This window comes from Aspergillus fijiensis (assembly GCF_003184825.1).
Source record: "Aspergillus fijiensis CBS 313.89 unplaced genomic scaffold BO72scaffold_14, whole genome shotgun sequence".
In the NCBI taxonomy this organism is placed as follows: domain Eukaryota; kingdom Fungi; phylum Ascomycota; class Eurotiomycetes; order Eurotiales; family Aspergillaceae; genus Aspergillus; species Aspergillus fijiensis.
The window spans coordinates 418,781-442,258 of record NW_024468990.1 but is presented as its reverse complement, the minus strand read 5'-3'; the positions used below and the strand labels follow the sequence as shown (position 1 = coordinate 442,258).

General features: G+C 56.0%; 11 protein-coding genes across 11 annotated transcripts; 6 read left to right on the top strand and 5 right to left on the bottom strand.

Annotated features, from left to right (window-relative positions):
* Positions 1 to 5: 5 nt before the first annotated feature.
* On the top strand, positions 6 to 439 carry BO72DRAFT_446469 (uncharacterized protein). Its single transcript, XM_040944305.1, has 2 exons — positions 6 to 319; positions 372 to 439. The coding sequence occupies exon 1, from the start codon at positions 68 to 70 to the stop codon at positions 272 to 274; it is 207 nt and encodes a 68-aa protein (XP_040803204.1). The 5' UTR covers positions 6 to 67; the 3' UTR covers positions 275 to 319; positions 372 to 439.
* Positions 440 to 607: 168 nt separating this feature from the next.
* BO72DRAFT_54207 (MFS transporter) lies at positions 608 to 2,920 on the top strand. The gene is made up of 4 exons (XM_040950505.1): positions 608 to 1,139; positions 1,203 to 2,315; positions 2,438 to 2,551; positions 2,602 to 2,920. The coding sequence occupies exons 1-4, from the start codon at positions 933 to 935 to the stop codon at positions 2,737 to 2,739; spliced, it is 1,572 nt and encodes a 523-aa protein (XP_040803203.1). The 5' UTR covers positions 608 to 932; the 3' UTR covers positions 2,740 to 2,920.
* On the bottom strand, positions 2,748 to 4,412 carry BO72DRAFT_526279 (uncharacterized protein). The gene has a single exon (XM_040950020.1). The coding sequence runs from the start codon at positions 4,143 to 4,145 to the stop codon at positions 3,153 to 3,155; it is 993 nt and encodes a 330-aa protein (XP_040803202.1). The 5' UTR covers positions 4,146 to 4,412; the 3' UTR covers positions 2,748 to 3,152.
* An 811-nt stretch (positions 4,413 to 5,223) lies between these two features.
* Positions 5,224 to 6,907, bottom strand: BO72DRAFT_446466 (MFS transporter). The gene has a single exon (XM_040944304.1). The coding sequence runs from the start codon at positions 6,865 to 6,867 to the stop codon at positions 5,347 to 5,349; it is 1,521 nt and encodes a 506-aa protein (XP_040803201.1). The 5' UTR covers positions 6,868 to 6,907; the 3' UTR covers positions 5,224 to 5,346.
* Positions 6,908 to 7,159: 252 nt separating this feature from the next.
* On the bottom strand, positions 7,160 to 8,026 carry BO72DRAFT_494540 (uncharacterized protein; the record flags this gene model as incomplete). The annotated part of the gene is made up of 1 exon (XM_040948478.1): positions 7,160 to 8,026. One exon carries the CDS (start codon positions 8,024 to 8,026, stop codon positions 7,160 to 7,162), a length of 867 nt encoding a protein of 288 aa, XP_040803200.1.
* Positions 8,027 to 9,241: 1,215 nt separating this feature from the next.
* Positions 9,242 to 10,916, bottom strand: BO72DRAFT_526277 (arylsulfotransferase family protein; the record flags this gene model as incomplete). Its single annotated transcript, XM_040950019.1, has 3 exons — positions 10,785 to 10,916; positions 10,590 to 10,718; positions 9,242 to 10,522 (listed from the first exon to the last, which is right to left on the bottom strand). Exons 1-3 carry the CDS (start codon positions 10,875 to 10,877, stop codon positions 9,242 to 9,244), a joined length of 1,503 nt encoding a protein of 500 aa, XP_040803199.1. The 5' UTR covers positions 10,878 to 10,916.
* A 1,102-nt stretch (positions 10,917 to 12,018) lies between these two features.
* On the top strand, positions 12,019 to 13,514 carry BO72DRAFT_446465 (uncharacterized protein). Its single transcript, XM_040944303.1, has one exon. It carries the CDS (start codon positions 12,154 to 12,156, stop codon positions 13,222 to 13,224), a length of 1,071 nt encoding a protein of 356 aa, XP_040803198.1. The 5' UTR covers positions 12,019 to 12,153; the 3' UTR covers positions 13,225 to 13,514.
* A 93-nt stretch (positions 13,515 to 13,607) lies between these two features.
* BO72DRAFT_526275 (uncharacterized protein) lies at positions 13,608 to 14,221 on the bottom strand. The gene is made up of 3 exons (XM_040950018.1): positions 13,924 to 14,221; positions 13,786 to 13,853; positions 13,608 to 13,702 (listed from the first exon to the last, which is right to left on the bottom strand). The coding sequence occupies exons 1-3, from the start codon at positions 14,139 to 14,141 to the stop codon at positions 13,674 to 13,676; spliced, it is 315 nt and encodes a 104-aa protein (XP_040803197.1). The 5' UTR covers positions 14,142 to 14,221; the 3' UTR covers positions 13,608 to 13,673.
* A 2,322-nt stretch (positions 14,222 to 16,543) lies between these two features.
* On the top strand, positions 16,544 to 18,216 carry BO72DRAFT_476231 (RGase E; the record flags this gene model as incomplete). Its single annotated transcript, XM_040947380.1, has 5 exons — positions 16,544 to 17,199; positions 17,260 to 17,298; positions 17,362 to 17,563; positions 17,647 to 18,135; positions 18,194 to 18,216. Exons 1-5 carry the CDS (start codon positions 16,561 to 16,563, stop codon positions 18,214 to 18,216), a joined length of 1,392 nt encoding a protein of 463 aa, XP_040803196.1. The 5' UTR covers positions 16,544 to 16,560.
* A 736-nt stretch (positions 18,217 to 18,952) lies between these two features.
* Positions 18,953 to 20,349, top strand: BO72DRAFT_526273 (Zn(II)2Cys6 transcription factor domain-containing protein). Its single transcript, XM_040950017.1, has 2 exons — positions 18,953 to 20,254; positions 20,290 to 20,349. Exon 1 carries the CDS (start codon positions 18,994 to 18,996, stop codon positions 20,203 to 20,205), a length of 1,212 nt encoding a protein of 403 aa, XP_040803195.1. The 5' UTR covers positions 18,953 to 18,993; the 3' UTR covers positions 20,206 to 20,254; positions 20,290 to 20,349.
* A 648-nt stretch (positions 20,350 to 20,997) lies between these two features.
* On the top strand, positions 20,998 to 23,197 carry BO72DRAFT_484772 (amidase signature enzyme; the record flags this gene model as incomplete). Its single annotated transcript, XM_040947867.1, has 6 exons — positions 20,998 to 21,102; positions 21,177 to 21,321; positions 21,370 to 21,926; positions 21,981 to 22,092; positions 22,148 to 22,521; positions 22,640 to 23,197. 6 exons carry the CDS (start codon positions 20,998 to 21,000, stop codon positions 23,195 to 23,197), a joined length of 1,851 nt encoding a protein of 616 aa, XP_040803194.1.
* Positions 23,198 to 23,478: the final 281 nt, after the last annotated feature.

Genomic DNA, 23,478 nt, shown 5'->3' with positions numbered 1-23,478 from the left:
GGATGACATTTTCTGTACGATTCGCCCGCCGACTGACAAGCTCGCCAAGACGGGATTGTCCTTGAAGATGAAGCCGATCGTGTTGCTGCTGAAGGGAAAGCCACCTGCCGATCTTCTGCCAGAAAACTCCGCGATCCCGCGTTCAATTGATCTTTCGCGCTGTTCGGATACATTGACAGAACCTCACTCATCCACCGACTCGGCTTCCCGGCTAACGCGTATGGCCTCCTTGACTGAAGAAAATCATGGCTATTCGAGGGAAACAATCGAGTGATAGACATACAATTGTTAGGCAGGCCAGATTCTCTCAACGCTCCAGGTACGTCGATCAAAGTTGCTCAAGAACCGGGCGCGGATACTGATAAAATCAGAATTGGATAAGGAGATAGCCTCTTATCAGCGAGCGGAGCTCTTCTCCCATGATTCATAAACACCCGACGCAGAGCATAACCCCGATCGCTGGGATATACTCCGTACTGGTTCATCCGCAGACCAACGTGGCTATGATGCAGCGAGTCCGCGTTCTGGAACAAGCCCAGGTCGGATAACCGGCACTCCACAGCCTCGACCGCTGATGAATCAGCAATTCGATTCACAACACCACTCAGGCACTGCACCTGGGGGGTACCTGAATGATGTCAAAGCCGGGTCATTACCAACATGTGTTTACCCGGTTGACACTGCTCCCCTCACCCACCGTCGCGTGGTGGCTTTGTTCGGTGTCAACCTAGGAGCAGGCCGTTGCTTGCCACCCGCATCCGATACCCGATTCGTTATGACGTTTCTCTGCCTGCCCCTCCAACAGGGCATACAATCCTGGGAGATGCCTTTACATCATGAGGGAGTGGGTGTGTACTTAAGAATGAAAGGCGAGACACACACATCATGCAACACATCTTACTCTTTCAGGCGACATCGCTGCAGCACTGGCCATGGTGGAGAGAAACACAACCGCACACGCAAACGCACAGACCTACTCCCCGTCCCCGGACCTGTCGGAGCAGTCGGAGCATCGGCCGAGCCACTCGAGCGCGTCCAGTACAGTGGTGCATGATGATGTCGAGAAGCAGAATGTAGACCCTTCGTCCGAGGAGGGGAAAGATCCCAATATCGTGGACTGGGATGGCCCGGACGATCCGGTATGTTTACTGCCTTGTCTTGTGTCGAAGCGTCCTGTAGAAAGTGACCAACAAATTCATTAGGAATATCCCCCAAACTGGTCGGAACTCCGCAAATGGACGATCACGATAATTCTGGGGTTGATGACCGTCTCCGTGACATTCGCCTCGTCCGTCTTCAGCGCCGCGGCGGCGGTCACGGCGGAGCAATTCGGGGTGTCGGAGGAAGTGATGATCTTGGGGACGAGCCTCTTCGTGCTGGGGTACAGCTTCGGGCCGCTGGCCTTCGGCCCGCTGTCCGAACTGTACGGACGCAAAACCCCGCTGTTCGTGGGCTTCTTCATCTTCGCCATCTTCCAGATCCCCGTGGCGGTCGCCCAGAACCTGCAGACAATCTTCGTGTGCCGATTCTTTGGGGGGTTGTTCGCCAGCGCCCCGCTGGCCATCGTGGGCGGCATGCTGGCGGACTTCTTTGACCCCGTAGAACGCGGCATCGCCATGGCCGTCTTCGCGGGCAGCACCTTCGTCGGCCCCGTGGCGGGCCCCATCGTCGGCGGGTTCATCACGATGTCGTATCTGGGCTGGCGCTGGACCGAGTACATCACCGCGATCATGGCCTTCTTTTTTGGGGCGCTGGGGTTTCTCGTGGTGCCCGAGACCTTTGCGCCGGTGCTGCTGCAGCGCCGTGCGCGGCGGCGGCGCTACGCCACGCGCAACTGGGCGCTCCATGCGCGCTCCGAGGAGGAACCTGTCGACCTGAAGAACATCGCGCACCGGTACCTCGTGCGGCCGATCCACATGCTCTTCCTCGAGCCGATCCTGCTGCTGATCACCCTGTACATGGGCTTCATCTATGGGTTCCTGTATCTGTGCTTCGAGGCCTACCCGATCGCCTTCCAGGAGATGCGCGGGTGGAATGAGGGGGTCGGGGCTTTGCCGTTTGTCGCGGTGACGTGTGGAGTTCTGGTGGGTTGCGGGATTATCATCACCTTCACGAAGACGCGGTTCCAGGCCGTGCTCCGCCGTGAGGGGCATATCGTCCCCGAGGAGCGGCTGATTCCCATGATGATCGGCGGGGTGTTGTTGCCGGCGGGGATGTTTTGGTTCGGGTGGACGTCCAATCCGTCTATCTCCTGGGTGCCCCAGGCCATCTCGGGGGGTTTCCTGGGAGCGGGGATCTTGTTGATTTTCATGCAGGTAAGTTATGCTGCAGACACAAACGCCGAGGGCGAGTCTGGCTACATGGTCACACCAGTACATCTGTCTCGTTCTTGGCCTTTGGTATGCTCCTCAAGTAGCTAATGACATGCATCTGGTAGGGGTTGAATTATATCATCGACTGCTATGGCGTCAACTCCAACTCGGCCATCGCAGCCAACTGCTTTTTCCGGTCGGGGCTCGGGGCGGGGTTTCCCATGTTCGCGTTGCCCATGGTACGTTATGTTTGTACTTCTGATTGAGAACCACGCTGACCTGGGTACAGTTTCACAACCTTGGGGTGAACTGGGCGATGACACTGCTGGGATGCTTGACGGCCATTTTGTTTCCGGTGCCGATCCTGTTCTATGTGTTTGGGAAGCGGATCCGGTCGTGGAGCCGGTTTAGTCCGAGTGAAGAGTAGACTTCGTGGTCTGCTGGTAGGGTTGGTGGGGGCGAATTCTTGTATATACCAGCTGGAATGTGCACATAGGGTATTTTGACGAGATCATGATTGATTTTCTTGTCTGTCAGATCTTCTGTGATTCTCCCGAGACAGAGCATCTGTCTTTGATCCTGCTTTCCGCTGTATGCTCACTCGGTAGGGCATCTGTTTATAGCATCGGAATGTTCATTCTTCGGATGGGCGATATCTTAGTCAATATCTGTAGAAGTCGTGCATCCATTACATTCAAGGCGGCTTGCGCAGTGCTCTCCACAGGCTGCGTGTCGTACAATTCAGGGCATGACAAGAAAACCTCTGGCAGCATTATAGCCATCCGCCTTCATCCAGCATTCCAAAACCACCCCAAAAAATACGAGCCCAGCAGTATAGTATCATCGATGCGTCGCCGGCAACTCCACCGGTTCCACCAGGCCCCTTGCCCCCCTCCCCTCCAACTCATGGGTATAAGTAACATCCGCCTGCCCAATCTCCACAGGCACTTTCCTCGACTGCCCAATCTCGACCGCAAACTGTTGTTGTTGTTGCTGTCCTCCAGGAGTAGCAGCCGCCATCTCGCCGGGGCCATTCCCCTGGCTCCTCGCATCTTGCACCTGACCCAGGGAACCCCCATCCCCATCCCCATCCCCCTTAACCGGCACAACAGCCGTATACCTCCCTCTCCTCCTCCTCCTCAAGAACCACACCACGAACGCCAACACAACAAGCAACCCCCCCACCGCCACCCCAACACTAATCCCCGCAATAGCCCCCTTCCCCAACCCATTTTCCCGGGTATCACACCGCCCAAACTCAGGCTGACAACCCACGCCACAATAACTAGCATTCCCACCACACCAGCCATGGCCGGAGCAACAATCCCCCCACTCACTCCCCACACAGGTAATCTCCCTGCTGCACGATCCATCCGTCGAAACCGCCTGCATCGCTGTACCTGTTGCTGTTGCTGTTGCTGTTGCTGTTGCTGTTGCCGCGGTACCCGTCCCTACCCTCGTCGTCGACTCCGCCCCCTCATCATCATCATCAGAAGCACAACTCCCAAACAGCGACTGGCACCCCACCCCGCAGTAACTACTGTTCCCGCCGCAGTACCCCAGCCGGGAACAGCAGTCGCCGTACTCACTGCCCAGACACGTGGTGTTGCTGGTGGCCGTCTCGCCGCAGGAGCCCGTCGTGCTGATCGTCTGCGCCGACCCGGCCGTGTTGCATTTGCCCCACCCCGGCTGGCAGCCGGCGCCGCAGTAGCTGTCGGTCGAGCCGCAGTAGCCCTTGGCCGAGCAGCAGTTGCCGAAGGGGGAGGTCAGGCACGTCGCGTTCGTGGCGCTGTTGAGGGCGCTGCAGTTGCCGTCGGTGCTGGGGGGGTTCATTTCTGGGGTGGTCCGGGGGGAGGGGGGTGTTTTCTGGGTGGGGAAGGGGAGCTGAGGAGGCCCCCGGGGTGGTTAGGGTTTTGTTTGGTTGGGTGGTAGGGTGGTTGTTAGGGTTGGGGGGGTAGGGTCGTGGAGACCCTACGGGGGTTTTAATTGACTAGAGTGACTCGATGGCTGTTAGGAGAGCATCACACTGAGATCTTGGAGGAACACAAATAGAGAGAGAAAACTGTAGTGAAAGGTTCACTGGTAAAGAGGAAATGGTAAGTGGAGGAGATATGGGGGGAGGGGGGGGGGGGGGGGCACTTAAGGGGATCGGGGTCAGGGATTTAAGGGTCTTCGACCCATTCCCTATTCTCAGGGTTCTCCTATATCTCCAGCTGTTATTCCCTACCTAAGTACTAAGTAGAACCCCCGGCCTGAAGATACGTTAGCGCTGTCCAGCCCGCTGCCCATGTGGTTGTGCTACACCCGAGAGTACAGTCGAGCCTATCAACTAGCCCCAGCAACGCCAAGGCCAAGCCAAGCGCCAAGTAAGACATGCCCAGCTCACATTTTGGGGGCCAGGATTCCGGCCACGATTGAGAATTTAGACTCCCTCCCGCGTGGACACTGAGACAGTCTGACAGTTTTTCTTGCCCGGGGATGGCTGAAACCCGTTCGAGATTTACCCGTCCGACCAGTCATCTGACGTTGTGGGCTTCGATCTATCCAATATGCCGCTGGTTTGGGCGAGTTTGGACCCGATGGCTGTGCTTGAGGGGTCGGGGTCAGGGTCAGGGTCAGGGCTAAAGCTATTGTTGCGGAGCGGGCGGCGCGTGGGCCTGGGCAGATTTTAGATTAAGGAGGGTCCACCAGGTTTGATTTGGTGTTCAATTTGGTGTTCGAGTTGTTGTGCTGGTTGTCAGTGTGTTACAGCAGGGATTTGGGTGGTTTGATTGGGTTAGTCAGGGGTATTAATGAGGGGTTGATTGTTGTTGCGCAGTGGTCATCGAGGCTAGTAAGTTGGGGTAAGCTGAGTATGAATCTACTATGGTTGTCACATGATTACATTGCTTCGAAGCGCTGCGTCTTCCCAGTTTTCACATGGTTGAGAACGATGGTGATGGTCTATCCACTCTATGATATACGTGTCTATGTACTTTTCCCTCACAAGGCCTGGCAGGCCTGGCTATGGCGAGTGATCTCATGCCCCCGACCATCACCGCCGCCCATCTCCCTTGCGCGCCTCCTGCGGCTCCGGCAGGGCTCGCGCGGCGACCGACAGCCCCAGCGCCAGCACGACCATCAGCCCCCAGATCGCGTACCCGCCCAGCCACTGCGACCGGGCCCCCAGCGCAAACAGCGTGGTGAACAGCGCCGGGTTGAACGCGCGCAGCCCGCTGACGCCCGTCAGCGCCAGGGCGTTCAGGGTCCCCAGCACGCGCGGGGACGGGGCGATGTCGTTCAGCGCGAGCTGGATCGCGGTGAAGCTCATGCTGACGCCGCAGCCCAGCACCAGGGTGATGGGCACAAAGACCCAGAACACCGTGACGGCCGCCTCGGTGCCCGCGCGCAGGAGCACGTTGCCCGCCGGGCAGGCCAGGAAGAAGAACGGGTAGGCGTAGGCGCACCGCCGGATCACCCCGTTGGAGCCGAGGCGCTTCTGCAGCGGCGGGAAGACCAGCAGCAGCCAGGCCGCCTGCGCGGCCCCGTTCAGCCCCATCAGCAGCGAGATCTGGCGCGGCGTGAAGCCGTACCCGCCCAGCGCGGGCGGCGTGAACCAGAAGACCGGGACGATCGCCGTGTACGCAAACGCCAGCACCATGATGTGGCCGTACGTGTAGATCACCATCCCCACCCCGGGCGCCTTCAGGAGGTCCCACGTCGAGAGCTCCGCGCGGATGAGGGCGCTGCCGGCCGACTCGCCCGCTTCTTCCTCCTCGTCGCTGCGGGTGGAGACGGAGGGTTGCTTTGGCAGGGTTTCTTGCACGAAGAGCGCGCTGGAGATCGCCGCCGTCGCGCCGACCATCGCCACCACCAGGCTCGACAGCGCGTACGGGTACTCGGCGAAGAAGCGGACCGACCCGAAGATCCCCGGGTACTGGCGGCCGGGATCGGCCAGGCTCCCGCCGAGCAGGGGCCCCAGGAAGATGCCCAGGTTGCCGCTGAAGGCGAACCAGCTGAAGGCGCGGGCTTGCGTCTTGCTCGTGCTGTGCTCCGCCACCATCGTGCGGATGGTCACGATGGTGCCCGCGAAGACGCCCGCCAGGCACCGGAAGAGGATCATCTGCGGGATCGTCTGGGCCAACCCGAAGAGGCCCGTCGCGATCGTCACTCCGAACAGCGAGAAGACCAGCACGGGTTTCCGGCCGAAGCGGTCGGCCGCCCGCCCCCAGAAGATCATGATGATGGCCTGCGTGAGCGAGAAGAGGGACTCGATGAGCCCGCTGTAGAAGCCGACGTCGGCGTCGGCCACGCCCCCGTTGTCTTGCACCATTTGGCTGACATAGGGGAAGATGGAGAAAAAGGCGAGCGGCTCGATGACCCGGGCGTAGCACAGCAGGAGAATCTGGAGCTTGGGCAAAGGCTTATCTTCCTCTTGGTCCGGCTCGGCGTCGGTAGGCCTGCTGCTGGGCGCGAGAAGAGCCGTGGTCTCATCCACGGGGTCCTCTCTTTCCGTGTCATGATGATTCCCGGCCCGCCGGATGGACCGGGGAGAAGATGGTGTTGTGGCGACCATCGAAAGACGGATCTGATTCGGATGTTGATTATGCTTATGGGTTTTGGTTGTGAAGAGAGAATTAGTTATTATTGTTGGGTTGCCAGAATGCAAGGATGGCCGGGTGGGCGGTTAATCCGGTCCGACAACGGAGATAAGCGGTGGACAATCGGCGATTGCTGATAAGCGATAAGCGATGAGCGATGAGCGATAAGCGATAAACGATGAGTTGTAGAGTATAAGTAAGCTACAAGTGAAATTTACTGGATCTCCTGCTAGAGTGAGCAGAACAAGGTAAGAGCTGTGCCTTTACTCACATAGACTTGCACCTAGAACCGGCATCGGCTTCCTTAGCACCAGCCCCATTAGAACCAGCCCCATTAGAACCAGCCCCATTAGAACCAGCCCCATTAGAACCAGCCCCATTAGAACCAGCCCCATTAGAACCAGCCCCATTGGCACCAGCCGCAGCAGCCGCCGCCGCCGCCGCAGCTTTCATTGCAGCCCTACGCTTGCACAACTCCTGAATCCAGTCCCGGAACTCCGCACCATTACTCCTATAGTAGGCGGCACTAAGGTCCGGGCCGTGGGGAAGAGGCAGTGGTAGCTCCCCCCTGGGCACTTTGGCGCCGTGAAGCACCACGTCGACATCGGTCGTCGCCAAGGACGGATCGTTCTCGACCCCCTGGACCCACTGGCTGATGAGCGGCCTGTCGGCGATCCAGTCGAAGGCCTTGCGGCCGTGAAGCTCGTACTGGTAGATGGTGCGCGGCGGCTCTTCCTGGGAGGGGAACTTGGGATCCGCGAGGGGCGGCAGCAGCGGGGGCACCTCGCCGGCCCCCTCGCGGTACAGCCGGATCTCGTTCCCGGTGCGGATGACGCCGTACGCGGGCTTGGACGTCTCGAAGGTCCGATGCACCGCCGGCAGCCCGAGCCAGACCAGCATCCACAGGCACTCGGCCTCCCAGCTTTCGGCCGGGAGCTGGAGCTTCTCCGGGACGAGGTACTTGACGATCGCGCCCACGTGCTCGGTCTGGCAGCCGAAGCCCAGCAGCGACCACATGGCGTGCGAGAACCTTTCCGGCTTCCCGTGGGCGGAGTAGGGGATGTCCGGGCCCACGCTGATGGGTGTGAGCGTCCAGCCCTCGGGGAGGGTTGAGGCCTCCGGTGGGGTGCTCATTGCGGTTGTGTGTGGTTTGCTCGGTTTCGGTGGATTTGGGAAGTGAGTGTGGTGTATGTGGAGTCTCAGTCGCTGGTACTGAGACGGATTTTGTGGGAATGGGGAGGGATGGGAGGCTGCTTGAGGTCTACTTATACACTTGCTGATGGCTACTATGCTTGGGTCTGGAGGGTTGGATCTGTTGGGACTTCCTGTATACAACAAAGCAATTGGACACACTGAGTATATCCCAAGGACTGCACCTTTGTTGACAGTGTTGATCTTGAGGAAGTACTTCTAGTAAACAAAGGACGGTTTTCGTCTACCTTTCAGCAGGCATGATCTCTTTATGTGCCACTAACTTCGGTTTCCAGCATCATCACAGCTTTGACGTAGAATTACATACATGATCTTAGCCGCGATGAGTCCTTTTCCAGCTTTCAGGACCAGGATGCAGACCCTGCACAACGTCTGGAACAGTCACTCCAGATAAATCAGTCTGCGCTCATTGACTAAGTGGAAGTGACGATCGCTACGTTCATCTCAATACAGCTGGCTCCGCTAGGGCCGTATAAAAACTGTGACAATCCTAAGGAGTAAACTATTCCATCTGGAAGATGCCCATTTCTATCATGTATACATTCCATTGACTATCCGCGGATCTACCCGTGATAATATCTACTGTTGTTTGTTGAATGAAAACGGCCCCACGAAACAACCCAAAAGAGAACAAAGAGCAGATGACTCCCCAATACAAAATGTAAGCATTTGCGATCTGACATGGGTGCCTTACTATTCGAAGGCATCAATGGAATCCATCGTCGGCTCATCATGAAGACAAAGCCTGCTCAGGGAATGCAACTGTTGTTTGGTCCAATGATCTCTAGACCTCTGCAAACTATCCAGTCGCACAACGCTGCTATGTCAGCATCTATGCAGCATTGCATTGATCTCAAGCGCAGGGCTGGAAGCCCTAACGAGCGCGGGAACAAAATCTTGTCTACACAGTACCCGTCTTTGGATTGCACGGACAATGCCCACCTGGAATGCCCATTCAGACTGATAGGATCTTTAACCTGGAACTGCCATAACAATGACTGAGTCGCAAAATGTATTGACAATCAGATTGCAACCCACATAAAATTTGAAAACAGAAAACATAACACTAGCACCTCCACTTCTAAGAAGACCGCATTCAACCCCCCCCAGCCAACACCCAAAACCCCAACAACTCTATCAACCCGGCAACGTCGAAGAAGTATCCACCGTCGACGAATTCGCCAAACTCGCTCCATCCCTGCCCACGGCCTCCACAAACGCCCTCGGATAATACGCCGAACTCGTCAACGTCGTCTGAAACCCTGAGTTCCCCACCGTCCCCAGCATCACTACCTGCTCCGCCGCCGGCGCATAGATATTCCAATGATCCACCTCCGTCGCGCCATTCCAACTCATCCAGAAGGTCGTCGGCCCCGCGTCCGGCGCGGGACTATACACCTTCAGGGCGGGGGGCTCGGCGGGCACGGCGGTCCAATTGGCCTTGTAGGCGCGGTAATTCATAGAACGCTCGTCGGCCACCGCCGCAAAAAACACCGGGGTGCCGTCCTCGAGATGCTCCGAGATGGCCGGGGTGCTGCCCCAGCCGATGAAGGCATTCCCCGAGGCCAGGATCTGGCAGCTGCCCTGGCTCCACGCGCGGATCCCGGGGGGAGCTCCGGGGGCGTCGTAGCGCCGCAGCAAGGTGGACGAGTTGGTGGTGTGGTCGAGGGCGACGATCATGCCCGCCGAGGCGGCGGAGGTGTTGCGGTAGTTGTCGCTGCCGTTGTCGAAGAGGGAGAGGATGGTGGTGGTGGCGTTCTCGGCGAGGAAGCGCGCGTCGTGCTGCGCGGAGAAGTTGTAGTTGGTCTGCGTGAAGGTGGACTGCCGGCCGCCCAGGCGCCAGAGGACGGCGCCCGTGGCGCCCGAGAGCTTGTAGATGGCGCTGGTGTGCCGCGCCGAGATGAGGTAGTCGCCCGCCCCGTTCTTGTCGATCGAGTTCAGGTGGAAGTAGTCCCACGCCGTCGCGTTGCTGGTCCCGTTGCCGACCACCGGGTTCAGGCCCGGCGGCGTGTAGGACTCCCCCGGGAGGATCTGCTGGTCCATGCTGCTCCATTGGAAGCGCACGGCGCCCGTGGAGATCTCGATCTCTTGGAAGACCCCGTCGATCACCCACCCGGGGTCGGCGGTCACGTTGTACGCGCTGAGGTTGGCCGTGCGCGGCTGGTAGATGGGGACCAGCATGCTCGTGCCGTTGATCACGGCCGATTCGTGCATGTCGCTCATCTCGAGCCCGTTGCCGCTGCGCACCGTCGCTGCCGGGCTGTAGCTGCTGTCCAGGATCTCGTGCTGGCCCCGCGCGTACCCGCCGATCTGCGTGCCTTGGAAGTAGCACAGGTGGTCGGTTCCGTTGTATGCGCAGGCGTGCAGGTCTTGGAAGATGTCGGTGGCGGAGCCGTCGGCGCCGCTCCAGATCAGGTTCTGCTGGCGTTAGGGCTGGGCTGGGCTGGGCTGGGGGTGAAAGACGGGGGAATGCGCAGAATCATACGGCATTGGTGTCGTAGATGTAAGGCCCCGGTACATCGCCAAAGTACGGGGCGATAAAGATGTACCCTGGCGTAATGAGGCTGTCATTCTTGAGGCTGATCTGGAGGATCGGAGCGCGGATGTCTGGTCGCTGCGTACTCGACCAGGTGGTTAGCAAGGGGGTGCAGGGGGGCTACTGGAGCTAGAGGCAACTGACAGATTGGTAGGATGCCCAGTTGGCACAATCTGCCAGACTAGTAAATGCTAGGAGGGTCCCTATTTCTAGAGTCTTCTTCCAATTGGTGCCCATGGTGAGGGGTGCTGTACAAACCCACTACCTATGCTCTCGTGCGGAACCATGCAAAGAGACTGCAGAGATTGGCCCGCACACGGCACTGAGAAGGATTATATGGAACCCATGGTGGAAGCCCCAGTAGATGTCGCGCATCGTGTGCGTCTTGGCAGCGAGTCAGGAATGGCCGTGGATTACATCAAGACTATTGAGAATTGAGTTCTAGCAACGGCTACGCCCCGCTATGATACGGGCCATAGATCACGGCGTCTACGAGAGATAGTTTGCTGGAATTGCTGTAAGTCAGGCATGCGCGTGACCAGGGTGGCAGAGCTTAGAAAAGGACGAATATCAAGTGATGCTAATCTTCTGCAATCTCAGGTCTCTGGGGTCCCTTTTCGAAGATACTAAGACTTCTGGCTATATCGAGCCAAAGTGCTCCCCTCCCCCCAAAATCGGAACCTACGGGGAGTGTGGAGGGGAAACCAGCAAGGTTTGTGCTTCGTACAAGTGAGCCTATGACAAATAAGCTATTAAGTAATAGACTGCAATTCCAGTATATAGTGCGGCTGTCAAACCCACGGTTCCACCCTCTTCATGCGAAGGGGTTCCGAGATTCGATTTCCGCATCCGGCGATCTGCGACGAGGGCTAGATCTCCCCACCGATTGCACTTCCTACACGGCACACGCAATGGTTGGTGAAGAACTCAGCCAGCTCACTAGTGAGGTGTCAGAGACTCCCTGACGTGTGATCGTTGTTAGTGGGAAATCCGGGAGTGTCCGTCTCATCTATCAGCTGCGTGGGGGGTGCTGCACGCCACATACTATTCGACACCGCATCGCTAGGTCGAGGACGCACAGTGGATCCTCTGCGTCAGCTTGGACAACGAGAATTTATTAGCTGTATCACTCATTGGATGTAGAGCCAATGTTGCAGTTCAACGCGGTTTGCAAAGTTGTCAAGCGCAAGCACTGTTTACCGCATTGGGACGTCTGAGGTATGGCATGCACATTCCTGAGCACCACGCTAGAGAACTCTTTTCCTGGAATGCTCCAGAGACCCAGTAAAATCGGTCTCGATCTGAAGACAGTCTTTCAATGTAGCACGATGGAAAAAGGATAAGAAGAATGGGTAGCGCGTCTTGGCTACGGGGCTGCCATTTGAGCATCACGAAGGGCACGACCATTTATTAGAAGAGTAACAAGGGATAGCCATCGCCTCTCTGCCTCACTTCTTCGTGCCTTGATCCGTCCTACGATCCGCACTCATTCTCTCCTGCAACAGCGCGAGAAATGGCCCCAAGCAACGATGCCCACCACCTGGGCCCGCCCAAGCCCGCAGACCGGGTGCTCCTGATCACCTATCCCCGGACGGCCTCGAACCTCCTCGTCAGGATGCTCTCGCTACCGGATCAGCCCAACGTCGTCTCCAACGAGCGGGGCGGCTACTTCTTCTGGGACGCCTTCATGAACGAGCGCGACACGGTCTGCAGCCGCCGGCCCGTCGAGCAGTGGGAGCCCTCCGAGACCGCGAACCTGCGGCAGGCCTTCCAGCAGAACCTCGACCACATCGAAGCCAGCTCGCAGGCCGCCCTCACCCAAGGCAAGGTCTTCTTCGCCAAGGAGCACACCCTCTGGCTGGCCGAACCGGCCGCGATGGCCCACTACCTGGCCACAGGCAGCCGCAGCCATCATCCCTCGATGCGACTGGGCGTGCAGGTACCCAAACCATACCTCGATCCCCAACCCGGCAGCGGCAGCGCAGCATTCTCCCCGGAAAATTTCACCATCCTCCCCGACGCATACCTGGCCTCGTGGCGCGCGACCTTCCTCATCCGCCATCCGGCCCTGGTGTTTCCCTCCTTCTACCGCGCCCTGCACGGCCTGGAGAGGGAGAGCTTCTGCGAGCCGCGCATGATCGAGCCGTTCCTGGAGCTGCACGCCACGCTGCGCTGGACGAGGCTGTTGTATGACTGGTACTGTGATCGCGGGAACGCACGGCCTGCGTTGCCGCTGCTCCTCGACGCGCAGGATGTCATTCACCGTCCCGAGGTGGTCGCCAAGTACTGCGAGCTCATCGGCTTGGATCCGGAGAAGGTCCGCCTTCGCTGGAGTCAGTCGGAGCGGCGGTCGGGGGAGGAAGAGGATCCTCGTGCCCGGGCGGAGGCGGTCATGCTCGCGACGCTGGATCATTCCACTTCTCTGCTCAAGGAGAAGACTCCCACGTTCGTGGATGTCGGGGCTGAGAGGGAGAAGTGGGAGCATGAGTTTGGGGCAAGGGTGGCGGAGCAGATGGAGAGGTGGGTCGAGGGTGCCATGCCGGATTATGAGTACCTGTGGATGAGGAGGTTGCGGGTGGATTGATGCTGCATGGAGAGTAGTTGTTTGAGGCAGAATGACACAAGACCCTTATTGAATCTGAGATCAGACTATCTTGTGGTTGAAAGATCTATCTCGAACTAGGATTAACTTGCGTATGAGGCTGGCAAGGTTGTGTTTCTTCCCCAGTTCATCTCCTTATCTCAACTGTTCTGCTTGAAGGCCAAAGTAAAATGGTGCATGTCTCCTAGATCTCCTAGATGGCGCATCGCACACGCGTGCAACCAGATGAAAACATTATGCAGTGCGATGAATTACGTTTGGATCTTTAGGAGCCTATACGCTACGAACAATGATCTTCGCACTGAAACGCAAAGCTGTCATTATATTTTCGAATATAGAGAGAAAACATCAATCAATTGCGACATGAAACATAGCGCAGAAGGTTGCGAGGGAGCAGTCCCATCCCAAAACAAGCACGCAATCCATCAGACTCAGACGCTGCAGGTAGGCAAGCCGCTCTCTGTACGTAGTTAGCACACGTTCCTCTTGATTGGAGAACGCATAGGATCAACGGGCTATCACAAGGGGGCTGGGATGACATACTGCAACCACTGGGAACATTACTTCCGCTAACCCACCAGCCCTTGCCCGTCTTATACCAGTCGCCGTTTCTGCAGAGCGTTTGTGTTAGTACAGCCAGATAAGGGTCATGATTGCTGGGCTGAGAGAGTCGCATCGTACCTCCATTTGCACCGGTAATCGACGTTGGTCTGCGCCTGATAGCTTCCGGTCTGGACTACAGGCCATTGGTAGTAGTTGATCTGCTTGTTGGACTTGCATGACTTTCTGGCCGCGAGGTGGACGTCGATGTCCTCGGAGTCGACGTCGGCTTCTTCGGCGGAGGGCAGGGCCAGGGTCAGGGGGAGCAGTGCGGTTAGGAGGTAGATTGGGGACTTCATGGTGAAGGTATAGGAAGTTGATGTGTATTGGCTGTGAGTAGAGAGGGATTTCTTGTAGTGATGGTGGTGTTGGGTGTGAGATGCTGTGCTCTTCTTGTCTTCTGTGGTTAGGGTTGGTCGAGGCTTTTATACCACACAGGGGCGAAATTCAATACCACTGATTTCTTCAGGACTTGGTGATTCACTTCCCATGGCCTACATTGCTCAGTCTAGATTCCCATCTAACCTGGGTTCCGATGTCTGGTCTATTCGTATCCGCTTTTAGGCATCCGATTGTTCGTATCACGCCCAGTGATCCGGGTCTATGACACGGGAACACAGTCCCTGCTTCAACCCAAAACAGACCACCAAGTACTTAGCACTGCCTCCAAAGAGGTACAGCTCGCAGAGCCCAAGCAAGTGGAAGCAAGGTGACCTTTTGTGGATGGCGGAGAGCTCTCAAGTGCAGAATACGAGTATCCAAGAATAACCCTACCTTTGCACAACTTCCGCGCTAGGTGCTATCTATGCAGCTGAATTAGAAGCAACGCGGAAACTACAAGCGCAGACGAATAGTCCAAATGCAACGCTATGATCTCGCTAGCGAGACTTTACACTCCCTGGGACAATATAATATGTCTCTGAAGTATAGACATCATGATTTGTCTGTTTTGTAAGAGATAGGCGGAAAGGTGTTTATGTTACAGGCTAGTAATCCCAGCTTTTGTTCTCTCAATTTGTCTCAGAAAAGGGCCAAGCTCTACCTCTGTATCTGGAATCCGAGTATACACAAATAGACTTCCATCGAATTAGTAGCAGTTCAAGTGATCTTCGACTCCTACACGCACCGCTGATCATAGATAATAGCACAGCCTTCGAAGAGCACCCATTTTGGTTCATCCTGCTATGAGTTCGAAATCTAGACACGAGTGGTCCGTGTCTTCAGCTCATACCCGTGTTATGAGGTCCCCACATTATCCTGTAAAGCTGGTTCGTTCCACTGTTGTAAATGAACGTCTGTTCCCAGCCAAGATGCCAAGGAGTCCGCCCCGGATGCCCCGGATTCGGCCCAGTCTGGGGCGGTCCAGAATCTCTAGGCCTCGAGCCAAGGACTTCCGTCCAGAGATCACCAGCTACAGTGTCGCATGGAGCTGGATCCTACGGTTCGGAAATTTGAGCCGCTGTCAGTGTCAGTGTCACGGCTCACAGCTCCGGACGGAGCCCCCGCCACTTTACATGTCTACGCATTTTTCTCACGCTTGCAAGATATGTCGGCCATTATCCAAGGAGTGATATGGTATATTCCACAGCTTGGAGATTAGGTCGGGCTAGTTGCCGCTCATGACTCCGTAAGTCATTTGAGGGAGGCACGCTCGATCCTGAATGTTGTTTGAAAAAAAAAAAAAAAAAAAAAAAAAAAACAAAAGGGCATTGACCACGTACGTGAACCAGAAGATAGAACTTTGCAAGGCTCAGATTGTCTAGGGCGTGCCGTTACCGAGATGAAGTGAGGCGGTGGAAATCCAAGTCTCGTGCCGGTATACAAGATGATACCGACGGTCTTCCACATAACGGCATGAAAAAGGGCTTGAGGTACTGTGCTCATACGCCGTGGATGCTGAAATAAGGTCATGTATCTGAGATCCAGAGCAAAAAAATAAGCTCACAAAGAGAGAGCAATCTAGTTGGGGGTCTTCGCCGCACCTTTCCTGCCCTCGAGACGAGGGGGCGGCACCTACAAATACAGACGCCCCTCACCTCAGCCAACGCTAACTTTGGGGGTTCATCGTGAAGAAACCAACAAAGCTTATTGTCCGGCCAACAAAGACCAAGAACCTACAAGCTAAGAAAATACACGTCACGTCAAGTCTTCACACAGCGGTATTGACCGCATGGCTATGCAGTGCTTACGCTGATTACCGTGCCGCAAATCCGATCGTCCGGTGTTCGGGCCACAAACGGGTCGGCTCCGTGGGACATACTCATAGAACCTCGCTTACAGCAACACCTTCAGCCGATGGGGCAGCGACTGAAGAGTTCTACTTAGTACTGGATTATGGATCGTTGCATGCATGTTCAGGAGGGCCGAGGGTCGCTTACGGACAAACTCCTTGCCCCCTTGTTTCAGGGCTAGCAATGCCGTTGAATCTGGCTGACAGGCGGGGGCAACTAGACTATTTCGGGGAGTTTTCCCCGGGCGATCGGCATCCACTACAATCTATCTGAATCGGCGATCGGGTCTCATGCTCCAGACATACGTACGCGATCCGCTCAATGAGGGAACATGTTTAGGGGCACGGGAGAACTGGGGTCGCTTGCTGACTCGTTCGGTAAAGGGATCGAGAAGGGATGGCCAGCACGGCTGATTCATGTTACACGATACATATATCACCTTCCCCAGCATAGAGGTCCTGTCTTCAGAGCGAAGTGCGATCCAAACATGGTTGCTTTAACCTCCCTCCTGCATGTCCTCCCTCTGCTCCTCGCCACGGCACAGGGCCAGCTCGCTGGCCGCGTTGGACCCTTGACGACCGCGGCGGAGAAGAACGCCACCAGAACGTGCAGTGTGCTCGACTACGGTGCCGTTGCAGACAACGCAACAGACGTCGGGCAGCCCATCATCGATGCCTTTGCGGACTGCGGAAGAGGGGGCGTCATCTTCATCCCTCCAGGCGATTATCTCCAAACCACCTGGGTCCACCTCACCAATGGCAGTGCCTTTGCCATCCAGCTAGACGGAATCATCTATCGTGGGGCCGCCCCCTCTTCGCAATCGTACATGTTCGAAATCTCCTCGAGCAGTGACTTCGAAGTTTTCAGCTCAACGTCGCGCGGTGCCATTCAGGGCAGCGGATACCTGTATCATCAGTCAGGTAACTTCGTTGGCCCGCGACTCCTCCACGTCAGTGGGGGATCGGACTGGGCGGTTCATGACCTGGCGCTTGTCGACTCCCCGATGTTCCACTTTGTGATCCAAGGGGCTACTAATGGTGAGGTGTATAATATGGCAATCCGCGGTGGGGATCATGGAGGGCTCGATGGGATTGATGTCAGCGGAACGAATATCTGGATTCATGATGTGGGTGGCTCCAGTATGCTTTGCTGATGGGACAGCATACGCTGACAAGTTGCAATACAGGTCATGGTCACGAACAAGGATGAATGTGTCACAGTCATGGTAGGAGGCCCCACCATCCTGGTAGTACAGTGTATCAAGCGACTAATGTTGCATCTTTCACAGACCGGGTCGAAGAATATCCTCGTCGAGAGCATTTACTGCAACAGTAGTGGAGGGTGTGCCATGGGGTCCCTGGGCGCCGGTACCAACGTCAGCGACGTCACCTACCGGAACGTCTACACATGGTCATCCAACCAGATGTTCATGATCAAGAGCAACGGAGGATCCGGGACTGTGTCGAACGTTCTCTTTGAGAACTTCATGGGTAAGTTTGCCTTGTCTTACAGGGCTGATGCCCTAGCCCTAGCCCTGAGACGGAGACCTAATATCGATCCCCAACCTTTCTAGGCCATGGAAACGCCTACAGCTTAGATTTTGACACAGCCTGGAGCAGCATGTCCACGATCGAAGGGGACGGCATCGCATACAGCAACATCACATTCCGCAACTGGAAAGGCACCGAGGTTGACGGCGAGGACCGTCCGCTCATTAAGGTCAAATGCCCCGCCCTGACGCCCTGCACAGATGTAACGATCGAGGAATTCGCCCTCTGGAACGAGGAAGGCCACTACGCACTGCACGTCTGCGAGCACTCGTACGGCTCGGGCTATTGCCTTTCCAACGCGACCGTCCCAGTCACTGGCACCGCGGGAGGCTACACCACGACGCAGTACATCAACACGCCCCCGGCGGGCTACTCGGCCACCACGATGGCCGAGGACCTTGCGACGGCATTTGGCACCTCTGCCTCCATTCCGATTCCAACGATCCCCACTTCGTTCTACCCGGGTTTGACGCCGTATAGTCCCCTTGCGGGGGCTTCTGCCTTCCCTTCGAGTAGTGCCTACGCCTCGAGTAGTGCCTACGCCTCAAGTAGTGCGCTGCCGTCCTACAGAAGGAACGCGACGGCATCGTTGAGACCCTCTACTCCGCCTCGATTGTCGATTGCGGCGTACCAGACGCCGACTTCTTCTTCGGTGGTTTCGCCGTCCTCAGAGCCACCATCTGCGTGTTATTTCGCCACAGCAAGCCCGGATGTCACAGTGGCCTTGTCAGCTTCATCATCGATGTCCACCGCCTCGGCATCCTCAGCTTACGATTCGCATACGGAGCAGCGCGTACCGCCGCGACCGCATGGTCTGGGTGGGCAGCACCTCCAGTTTCACCAGCACCACGGAGGTCGTCATCCGTACCACTGAGTATATATATCGTCTCGTAGGAGCTTATTCTGTATTATATATAACCGCATTAATAGATGCGGTGCCTTGTTAAATAAAATCTGGCCAAGAGTTCTGCAAGTGCTAGCGCAGGACGTTAAGAAGTAGCCAGCTAATCACCAAACCAATCCTTGAATCCTCTATCTGCTACTATTAAACGGACTGCCTATCCTTCTGTATACTACCTTTTCTTCTACTGATTAGCCCAATTTACTTTTATAGGTTGTTTGTATAATAAGTACATAAGATAAACAATATAGCTTATGTCTGTGGTACAGCTATCGAATCTCAGCAGAAGCTGGAAATCCTATATGCTAGTATAGTATGCAGATCAAGATGACTGCAAGGCTTGATGTTAGGCACGTGCTGCTTTAGTGCTTACTGCATGCAGTGTTGCAGAGTTATGTTAAGTTCTCTTATCCTCGTCAGCGGATCCGCCACTTCCGCCCCCCTACCCCACCCAACACCCACCACCACCATGTCGTTACGGCGCAGGTCTTGCAACGCCTGTTTCAAAGGCCGAAGAAAATGCGATCTGGAATATCCAGTCTGCGAAAATTGCAGGAGAACAAACAAAACCTGCCAATATGCATACCCGCCTAGGCCACCACCAGGGCGCACCGACGGCACCGACGACCCACCAACTGTGCCAGACGAGATACTCGACTCGCCAGCAATGCGTACGAATACCACCGTTCTGGAACTGGATCTTCTGAAGTCACCTGCAATTACTATCTTGAATCCAATCGAGCAAAGCGCAGTGCTCCAGCTTCCACCGAGTTTCACACCAGGTCCATGTACACCGGACTTCACGCCGCCGGAGACTATCTCATTTTCAGCCACATCAAGATTCGTAGGCACCCTCGGCGAGGTCCAACCCATCCAAGGCAGCACTCGCTCATGGCAGTGGGTGATGGATGAGCTCAAAGCCTACCCGCCGGAATTCGCCCGACGGGGAGAGACAATCTTCATCCACCGCGACCTGTACCGCGATGAGATGCCACGGCCGATCCGGACGGCCTTTGGCGTCTGTTCTTCCTTTTGCCTCAGTCCCGATTCGACGAACCGGGAGATGGCATTCCGCGTGATCGACGCTGAAGTCTCCGAGCTACTCCAGCCCGCCACCGAACCGAGTTCGAGCTCTAGTTCCAGGCTACTTCGAATAGAGCTCGCGCGGCTCCAGGCACTACTGCTCTACCAGACCCTCCGACTCTTCCATGGCAACCTGCAGCAGCGGGTCGCAGCCGAGCAACAGGGGTCTATGCTCATGACCACGGCGCTGAAGATCATCGTTCGCGCGCAGTCCGAGCCGGAGCTCCAGAGGCCGAGGTCCCGCCATGCTTGGGTCCTCGGCGAGTGCATCCGACGCACCGCTCTCCTGGTCTACTTTCTCTACGGGGTCAACTCGGTGTATCGAGAAGGGATCTGCGTGGGACTGCATACACTGCGGCAGTTGCCTTTGTCGGTGGAGATATTTGCTTGGGGCGTGGATGGGGAGTGTGCATTTCAGCAGGATAAAGGGCATTCGCACGGTGAGAATGCAGAGACGCTGCCCTACGAAGCGTTCCTGGCGCGATGGCTTGTTTCGCTGCCGCGGCGGCTGGATCGCTTTGAGAAGTTGCTGATTGTTCCGTGTCAGGGGCTGGAGGCTGCTGAGGCATTTGAGGGTCTGGGGCGGCTAGTTGCGTGATTGCTGTGATCTTTTGCCCGAATAGTCCGGCTGTGTCCTAGGGATAAAGATGTATATTTGTCTATCCGCGTTCTTGCGGTTTAGCCATTAACCCTTCTCCTAGTGCCAACCACGAGGTACCTAATTCAAAAGCAATGCACACTGAAGACGAAGTAGTTTCATAATGCTGAGACCACCCGAATTTTCCATTGCGATCATGTCTTCGCCGGACGACAAGCAATTACGTCAATCCTTGACATATGGTACGGCATTTCCTTTCCACATATTGTCTACCTCTCGAATGGATATCCACAGTCTGGTGTAGACTAGGGTTTCTACAGGTTTTATGATGAAGTGATAGCATGGAAGCTGGGAATGGGTGATGGATACAGTAGCTATCTTGATGTTGCCGGTTTATCGGCTTCGCAGAACTGCCGACCATCAGTTATCTATCGAGGCGGATGTTGCGATGCCGCCGCTAAATCTTCTTGGCATGTTGATCAACCTAATTTTTCTGGCGGACGAGCTTGTGGATAAGACTCTTGGCGAGGCTATCGAGGCCAACATCCAGTTGGTCAAGGACCTGTGAGGTTTGCGTAAAAGAAACGGTATCAGTAATATGATAGGCATCATGGGATCAAGCTTGAATTTTCTGTGATTGACACCGCCTCACCTTATCTCTACCTTTCTTGGTCTACCTTTCTTGGCAGTAGAATTGAGAACGCGAAGCATATAAGTTGAGTCTGATGCCCGCGCTACAACTACTCTGCGCGCACAGGGATGCTTTCAACACTGCTGAACACTATCGGTACAATGGCTGCTACCACTCTACTTCTCGCGGCGCTTCCTATTTGCGCCTGTGCGTCGAGTGTCGTCAATGTCTTGGATGTGCCATACTATGTTCCCTCAAAGGTCGAGGTATGTGTTCTACCTGTCCACTATCTCATAGTCTCTCAATGGGATCCATGAATCTAACAATACATACAATTTAGTTGGTGCATGAATTCAAAGTGCGAGAAGCACTTCCGGTGACTGTCTTCACATCCCGCGAGGCAGTAATTACAGCATCATCGATCAATAGCACCGTTTCTGATTTCTTGGTCCGAGACGACGTTTACACCAAGGGGTTCTTCGACGGTAAAAGCTTTGCAATCTTGCCCACAAGCGTTTGCTGATGCCTGCTAGCGTTCTACTTCCAGGGTCCCGAAGGTCTTGCCCTGGATCGCGACGCAGACTCCCTGCTCAAGTCACTCGGAACCAGTCAAGTATTTTGGGCTTTGTCACAACACAACACAACCCTTCCAGACGGCCCCTACTTTGCGACATCTTCGGGCCTGCACCGTGCCTGGCGCCTCTATGAGGATCACACCAATTCGTTTTTCCTGCCTACCATCCCATCTGCCAACGACGCCAACGCCTATGAAGTCCTCCCTGCAAGCGGTAGCGACCTTTATGGGGCAATGCAAATCGCTGTACCATCCAGGCTGTTCTACCAGACTACGTCCGAGCAGCCGCTTGCGGGCTACCGCATCGGCGTCAAAGATCAGTATGACATGAAGGGCCTTATCACGACATTTGGCAGTCGTTCGTACGCCGCGACGTATCCTCCGTCGAATATGACGTCCGGGGTCATCCAGCATCTCCTCGATAAGGGCGCCATTGTTGTCGGCAAAACCAAGCTGTCGGTCTTCGCTAATGCGTGGTTCAGCATCGCTGAGTGGCCTGATTACTCGCTGCCCTTTGTAAGCTTTACTTTATTTGATGGGGTTATTGTTCTTCAGGCTTATGCACGATAGAATCCTCGCGGGGAGTCGTACCTCATCCCCGGCGCCTCTTCTGCGGGCTCGGGGGCGTCTCTCGCCGCATACGACTGGCTGGACATTACCATTGGGGAGGATACAGGCGGTTGTAAGTTGGACTACTTGACTTACTATTTACCATAGCTCACACACAACGTCGCTAGCGATGCGTTTCCCCGCCGCGCAAAACGGCGTGTACGGGATCCGCTCCACCAAGAACAGCACCAACAATACCGCGACCGCGTTCGGACCCTTCGACGTCGCCGGCCATTTTGCTCGCGACGTGGACTCCTTCAACACCTTCGGTGCCGTGATGTACGGCCAGTCGGGCTACAGGAACTACACCAGGTTCCCCACGAAGATTCTCTACCCGCGGGAGTACTGGGCGAACATCAACCCGAACTACACGGCGCCGTGCGAGGAATACGTCCAGAATCTGGAAGCGTTTCTGGGCGTGAACCGTACCATCGTTGACAGCAATGCGCTGTGGTATGAATACTCCGGGAGTAACGTGAGCTTGGTGGATTACTTTGCGAATGTAAGTTGCGAGTCCTCCCCACGGAGTACATCCAATTTTTGCCACGATAAGCACCACCCTAATCGCCCCTTTCATTACCTCCAATGCAGCTAACCCAGAGAAACAACAACCCAAAAAGCTCATTCCCTACGTCTCAGGGACGAATACCTTCGCCTTAGATTTCAAAAAAGACTACTTCGCGAAATTCGGCCGCTACCCCTACACCACCCTCAACGCGGCCAGCGACCCCTCCTTCACCCCGCAAAACGCCACCCTAGGCGAGATCGGCCACGCCCTGCAATCCGAGTTCCAAACTTTCTACCGCAAGTATTTTCTGTCTGCCAACGAGGAAACCTGCTCCGACGCCATCGTGGTCTTCCCCTTCAACGGCAACGGCGGCATCCCCTGGTATCGGGACAGTAACATCAGTTATACCGTGCAGGGCAGCGCCCCGGAGCTCCCGGGGTATATCAGCTGGAACTACCTGTCGGTGATGAACGAGAGCCCCGAGGTGGCGGTGCCGGTGGGGACGGTGAAGTACCACAGCCGGGTGTCGCTGGTGGAGGAGGAGTTCCCGGCCACGATGGAGATCCAGGGGGCGGTCGGGTGTGATTTTATGCTGATGAATCTGGTGCGGGCGGTTGCGTATGAGCGGGGCTTGAAGAAGGGGGTGCGGACTGGATCGAGGATGTACTGAGTGGGCTGGATCGTGTCTGAGGGTGATTCGAGAACAAGGGTTGTTTGAGTGGTGCTGAGCAGTATATACATACCTCTTTACGCCCAGGTAGGGCTGCGGGAGCCCCACTTTTGCCCGCCACCTCCGCAGCACACCCGATAGTGGAAGCCCGCACCGCAGAGCTTAATAATGCATCAATCTATACGTTAACCACAAAGAAAGGAGCAAACACGAAGGATAGAGTTTCGTATTACCTCACCTGAGAAGAGCCATCCCGCATCTGTCTATATGTACACCCAGAA